The 7,259-nt window shown below is 40.2% G+C and overlaps 1 protein-coding gene across 3 annotated transcripts in view; it reads left to right on the top strand.

Moving 5' to 3' along the window:
* Positions 1-7,045, top strand: part of LOC124151850 (glycine receptor subunit alpha-2-like) — a 323,326-nt gene extending 316,281 nt beyond the window's left edge. For all 3 annotated transcript variants that reach the window (XM_046524516.2, XM_046524514.2, XM_048387298.1), the window contains one exon: positions 5,906-7,045. In XM_046524516.2, the coding sequence (XP_046380472.1) occupies positions 5,906-6,046 (141 nt within the window). In that variant the 3' untranslated portion in view covers positions 6,047-7,045. The remainder of the gene's footprint in view (positions 1-5,905) is intronic.
* The last annotated feature ends 214 nt before the right edge of the window (positions 7,046-7,259 follow it).

Below are 7,259 nucleotides of genomic sequence, written 5' to 3' on the forward strand. Positions count from 1 at the left end.
GATACATAAACAATTGAGTCATGAATTCAAAGTTATACTGAACCAAATTAAAAACTTCACAATCCTAAAATTTTAACATTTTGACAAGTTATCATTGTGGGCCCTTATTGTGTATTTAAACAGTAATGGCCACGTATTGTCTTCAGATAACACCCGCTTTTGTGCAGGTGAATCGATCAAAATCATGTGCACAGCACTATAGTGGCAAAAGTGGTTTTTCACGTGCAACTGGTCACGTGGCCATAATACCGAACGTGTTTTCAGCCATACTTGTTAGCAGTCATTAACAAAAAAAGAAAAACACAAGAAAACAAAAATCTTTACGGCCATTTGTCATGCCACGCCTTTCAAATGTGCAACGTGAACGTGCCTTCGGCATGTTGCAGACGGCAACGTCCGTAGCTGAAGTCGCAGGGACGATGGGTTGTAGTCGACGGACTGTTTATGATTTACAGACGCCTCGGCCAGGTCGACCACGTGTGACGTAACATGCAGAGGGTCGTCAGATTGTCTTACGTCACCTCCGTAACCGATTTTTGACGGCTACATCAACCAGAAATGAACTGTTTAGGGGTAGACTGAGTGCGCAAACTGTTCGAAACCGGCTGAGAACTGCTCACCTTCAAGCACGACGGCCATACTGCGGGCCCATTCTGACTCAATTACACAGACGTTAACGTCAATTGTGGGCACAGCGACACTTACGATGGACTCGGAGGAATTGGAATCAAGTCGTCTTTAGTGATGAATCCCGATTTAATCTTCGATTTGCTGATGGTAGAGCGAGGTTGTGGAGGCGCCGTCATGAACGTTACGCCCAGTGTTGTGTACAAGAAGTTGACAGATTTCGAGGCGGAAGTGTCATGGTGTGGGGTGCTTTCTGTGGCAATGCACGTTCCAGGCTTCTTGACATCCGTGGCAACCTCAACGCTGCTGCTTACCGCGACCAGGTACTGGCACCAGAACTTCTGCCTTTTATGGCAGCACATGGACCCGGTTTGATCTTCCAACGCGACAATGCCAGACCCCACACAGCAATTTGGACAAGGAATTTCCTTCAGAATGCGGGAGTCAACGTCATGGACTGGCCGTCAAGGTCTCCCGACCTCAATCCCATCGAACACGTCTGGGATGCTCTTGGCAGAAGTCTGCGCACTCTCCAGAACCAACCACAGAATTTGCAAGATCTTTGCACTATTTTGCAGCAACAATGGCGTCGTCTTCCCAATCATGTGTTCACAAGCATCACAAGGTCCATGCGGAGGCGTTGTGTGGCAGTTGTCAACGCACATGGTGGCCTTACACGCTACTGAACTTGTGTGCCATCAGATTCTCGTACTTGGGACTTATGATTTATACTGTTGATGTTTTTACCGAATACCGTAGGTGCTTGGAACAAATTATGGTTACCACAGTTAATTAAAATCCTTCGTTTGACTTTAATGATTAAAAATTACCTTCTTTGATACATTTGTCCGTTGTATATCATATATAGGATTACTTTTAAAAATGTGAAGTTATTAATTTGACTCAGTATATATTTAAAAACAAATGTGTCAAACATATACTATCATAACGATGTTATTCACAACTGTTTGCGGGCTATAAGCCACCAGCAACCAAAGCCAGCCTACCCTGCTGGGGACTTACGGTGTCTCAGCTTCCTGCATGATAACCCAAAAGGATTTACGTCATCAATTTCCAACTGGTGCATTTGCACAATAATAGCCAATAACAAATGCTCAGCAATGAATTGGCTTAAAACACTGGTTGATAATAGTTACATCGATTATGTTAGGAATGACGTGTCGCACAAGGGGGCTATACTTTTACAGTACTTTAACCTCCTGGCAAGAGTCTTCCATAAACTTTGTTGATAAAGGTATCACACCAAATTTTAAAACAAGCAATTAGTTGTAACAAATGTTATATTTGGGATAACACTTTCTCAGTAAAGTACAGATTCTCGTACTTTTTGGGTTGAGTCCCGTCCGGGACTCGAACCCACACTGCCAGTGTGAGACACATAATCTCCAGCACACAAAGTAAGCGAACTCACACACTTAGCCACCGAGGCTTCCACAAAAATGGAAGTCCGACAACTGGTAGTCTAGACCAAGTACTTTGTATACCCCTCTGACAAATGTCAGTTGGCACGGCCCCCGTGGCCGAAAGCTATGAACACACAATGCCATTTAGAAAGTGGTCAAATGTAAGAAATGTTATATTTGGGATAACACTTTCTCAGTTAATTACAGATTCTCGTACTTTGGGGTTGAGTCCCGTCCGGGAATCTGTACTGTTGTGTTTCTTTTTTGTTGTTGAACGCCGCTCTCAGCAATATTCCAGCTATATGACGGTGGTCTGTAAATAATCGAGTCTGGACCAGACAATGTAGTAATTGACAACATGAGTATCGATCAATGCAATTAGGATCGATGACATGCATCAAACCAAGTCAGTGAGCCTGACCACCCGATCCCGTTAGTCGCCTCTTAATTACGACAAGCAAAGTCGTCTTTTACGACAAGCGTGTGTTGTTGAAGACCTATTCTACCGCAGATCTTCACGGGTCTGCTGAGAAAGCGTTATCCCACTTATACTTGTTGATATACCAGAGGGTTTGTTTCGGAATATTTTTTAGCTGGATAGGAGTGAGGTTCACCTCTGGCTTCACTATCTGCCAGGGAGGAGAAGACAAAGTAGGTAGGGTGATATAATATTTATATATTTTAGATCGCATAGATGTGTGGTTAAATTTTGATTCCAGGTGGTGGAACCAGGTTTGACAAATTTCCTCATATTGAGGGTTGAAAACACAATTGTATGCTGGGTTTGATTGACTGGAATGTAATTTATTTTGTGATGTATTTCAGTGCTAGTTTAATGTGGCGTTGTTCGAGGGAAGGTTTACCAGCTTCCACATACAGACTGTCCAAAAAGCTCAAAGACAGAGCCTTAGGCCTTGGTGGTGTAACTTTTTCTAAATTGCTTTTGAAGGGTGTACCACAGACGATGGATCCATAGTCTAGTTTGGGGCGTATTAATTATCTGTACAAGTGAAGAGGGGTTGTCTGATTCCCTCCCCACTCGGAATTTGAAACGACTTTAAAAAAGTCGAGGGCCTTTAGGCACTTTGGCTTTAGATATTTGATGTGTGTTAAGAATGTGAGATGACTGTTAGGTACAGGAATTTGGCCTCCTCTACTAACTTGAAAGGAGTACTATGTAAAACTAAATCTGGATCCTTGCGAGGTAATTGTCTTTACCTTTCCACCTTATCACCTGGACTTTAAATAAACATAGCTCTTAAGAGATTAGGGGGGTGAGGTGGTTCAATCTGGTTCTAGTCCCGTCTTGAATCAAATTGTTTTGGGACATACGAACTGTGTGCTTAATTCCATACTTGTGTCACAAAGTGATAATTTTTTGCTGAGTTTATGGAGTATGAACAACTGTTGGAGCCAGGTTGGACACACGTTAAATCAGGGGGAAGAACAAGGGACCTTTTAAGTGAACCTCTCATGTTTGGTCAATCCAAGGAAATTCAAGGCTTGTGATTAAATGCTGAATGCGTATCAAAAATTTTAAGCCAGTGAGTATCCCTGATAAAATAATCAGATATAAAATAAAATGAGATGAACGATTACCTTGACAAATTGCAAACTGCCACGAAATCAAAATTTTAGATGTTCTATCATAATAGAAAGCATTTGTAGAATCATTTCATAATCATTATCATCTTAGACAATTTTTAAAGAAAAGTGATCAACAACCCCATCATGATAAAATACTCAAATGACAGATCTTGAGATCTACTGCTGATTACCTTTTGATAAGCTTCCGAGTGCACTAAGTTGGCATACCCTGGGCTGACAGTGAGATGTCGCTCTCTCATGAATCTCTCCTGGGGGACTGAAGTCGCCTCAGGCACGAAACGTGAGTGATAGGCTTAATGAGTTGAACAGAAGAAACAGGAGGAATATCACCTTACACAGGACACAGCGGATCGCCGAACAAACCTTCTTTGATATCTGACAGCTGTGGGACGAACATGTGTATTACATTTGTAAGTCCCTCTGTGTGCTTTTACACCCTGCTGCTCTGACTGCACCTTTCTTTGATGGATCTACTTTCAGACCTTCCGAAATGATCACATGTCCAAGGTATGTTTCTTCCATCTTCTTTCGGTATCTAAAAATAAATAAATTCTAAATCTCTATAGAATCAGTATGTATGAATCTATAAACCCGCTTAGAGCCCTATGCCCAGAAGGCGGTGGCTCATAGTTTCGGGCAATACCTCGTCTGACGAGAATACATCCATTCGATCTGACTATTGACTACGTTTTTCAGTAACTGAAGCATGTAACAAAGAACCAATCAAACTTAATCCTTTTGCAATCTCCAAAGGTATCGCTGGTATCTGCGGAGAGGTTTCAAATGTCACTTAACTTCGTTCCGGTTCAAATTTAAAAGAGTTTGTCAACATCAAGGTTGCTGTTTCTGAGCACAAGACACTGAACTCGTGTAAGGGCACGCTACCTGTCCGACATGACCGAAGAACAAATTGTCAAAGAACTTGTCCAACAGTCAGTTGTATATCCCCAATCAACTCCGGTGCTAAACCTGCCAATCGTTTCGGCATGGATCCAAGTCCTGCCATGTGAAGTGTTCAAACAGCGGTGGCAACAATGGCATCTTCCAAATCCTGCCCTTTGTGGCAAATTGAATTACAGATAATGAAAATCAAGCCGAATTTAATATTGGCTAGCATTGTGCACAATCATCAGTAGCTAAAATGATGACGTAAATCCATCAGGGGAATCAGGCAGGAGGCCGAGGTACTGTAAGTTCCCATGATCCCCAGTGAGGTGGCCCAGCTTTGGTTTCTGTTGGCCGTGTTTTAAAACTGTATATATGATATTGTTATGCCAAAAATATGTTTGATAAATTGTATTTATGATCTTTGTATTAATGTACAAACTGTGTATGTATCATCTCTATCTTGTCGCTATATGGCTGAAATAATGCCGTTGTGACGTTAAACTTTAACTCACTCACTCATACTCACACCACCGCTGTTCCTAGACCGCATCAAGCACATGGTTATGACATGCCAGTCGTTGAACACAAAGGTTGGCAACAGTACTTTAATAGTTATTGCACATCATTATTGTTTACTAAATACTGGTCTCTTTGTCGAGCGTATATTTTTTTGTTTTTGATGTCAGCATTTGGAGCAATATTAGAGCTATGTGACTGACGGCAAGCTGCGAATAAACACATGGGTAATGTTATCCTTTTATTGAACACAAGACGCATTTTATCTTCGCATATCTTATGTAATCAAAATATAAACTGCCTATTTGTCTATCTGTCACGTGACATGACTATGCAGTTAAAAAAGAGCAGGAAATAAACAACAACATTATCCAGTTCTACCTTCCTAAAGCAGACAGCCCGGGAGAGCAACAGCTTGATTGACATTTTCAATCACGAACATGGACATGGTTTACAAAAGAAGTAATTCCTATGCCAAATTTCGACCCATTTACATGACAATGAAGACGCTCAAAAAGTGTGGAAAAAACATGGAAAACGTTCAGTGACAATCTTGGTAGAACAGCGACGTTTCCTATTGCTCAAGTAAAATTATACATATTACTGGAACAGCTGTTTTTAAGAATCCCAAGCATTGAGGAAGAAATGAGTGATCATTCACTGTGCACAATATGTATGCAAACAAATGCAAACTATCGATTGATGTATGGGACGGAATGATGCCTGTCCCATTGTTACAATTCGTATGTAACATGTCTTTCGAGGGTGCAGTTTTGTTTGTTATTATTTGTATTATGTATCACTTAAATGGAAATATCATATCCAATTACTCTTTTTTTCAGCCAACCAATAAATGCCCTTCAACCAATTCTAAAGTAAAGGCAAGACGTGTGGATAAGATTTCAAGACTTGGATTCCCCCTAAGTTTCATTATCTTCAACATTGGATACTGGTTCATTTACGTCTATTCTGAGCAGGATTAGGGTGTTCGATTGTTGCAATATGTACCATAGTGCTTGTATATTGTAAGTCGGATACTGCTTATGGATTCCTATGGTTAAATTGATGTATCATGATTTGTCTTTGTGGTATTGAAACAAAACCATTGGCAGTCAGTTTAAACACCAGTCTGATTTTGAAACAAAGCAGAAACCCAATGTCAATTAAAGAATCTATTATGGTTTTATCTGATTTCTGGCCAAATTTTCGGGTGTGGTTGTTTTGTGCCATGAAACAAAAGCCACAATAACCCCATACATGGAATAACAAAGCTATTCGTATAGACTAAGTCTAGACATGTTAACCATTTTGAACTGTTTTCATCCTTTTCCTCATCTGAAGTGATAAATCGATGAATGTGACATACATACATATAGGAACGTGAACATAACTTTGTCACAGTTTCACAGTTTTGTAATATGCCTTTCTCTCTGACAGTTGTGTATTTGTCAGCTAAAAAGGAGGATTCATACATATGCTTAGTATTGTGTCACGGCGTTCATGTTGCATGTATGTCAGTATAACCTTCTTTAAATATTTATACTTGATTAATTAATTAGTGTTGTCTACGACGCTTTTATTTACTTCATCGTTTGGGGAGTAATCTGATTTGCCATATTTTTCGATTATTCATGCTATGACTTTCACCGAATTCTTTAGGACAAAAGTCATTTTAAAGTCATAAAACATCACCAGTTTGCTTGTTATCCTGCATACATCTGTTGTAACTGTCACAATTACTTGTCTTTGTGCACAGATTTACGCCACAATTAACAACATTTCACTTGTCAGCTCATTTTTTGTGTGTCAGCTTAATGTACACTCTCCGAAAAAGTAGTGGGTATCAAAAAGAGGTGTCGAGTGGTGGTACTGAATGGATAAGCAAAAGGAAGGACTAGGTGTAACATCAACAGAACATGTTGGCGGTGTCTTATAATACGAAATAATATTTTTTTCAGTTATAATAAAATATGATTTTAAGATGCTTGCATTTTCATGATGATATTATTAATTGCATGTATTAATTGTTTGCCGTTGTTTGCATCTCTCAGTCGAGGACGGGAGTCTCGTAGTTGACGCTGTTCAAAGAGTGTTTGCTCTAACACACCTTTTTGACCCCAGATCCCTAATGAGTGGTCATATGTGTCCGGTCCTTTAATTCGACCGGTGATGCACTGGCTTCGGATTTTGTTTTAA

The sequence above is a fragment of the Haliotis rufescens genome, unplaced genomic scaffold (assembly GCF_023055435.1).
Source record: "Haliotis rufescens isolate VD_foot unplaced genomic scaffold, xgHalRufe1.0.p SCAF_7, whole genome shotgun sequence".
Classification (NCBI taxonomy): Eukaryota; Metazoa; Mollusca; class Gastropoda; order Lepetellida; family Haliotidae; genus Haliotis; species Haliotis rufescens.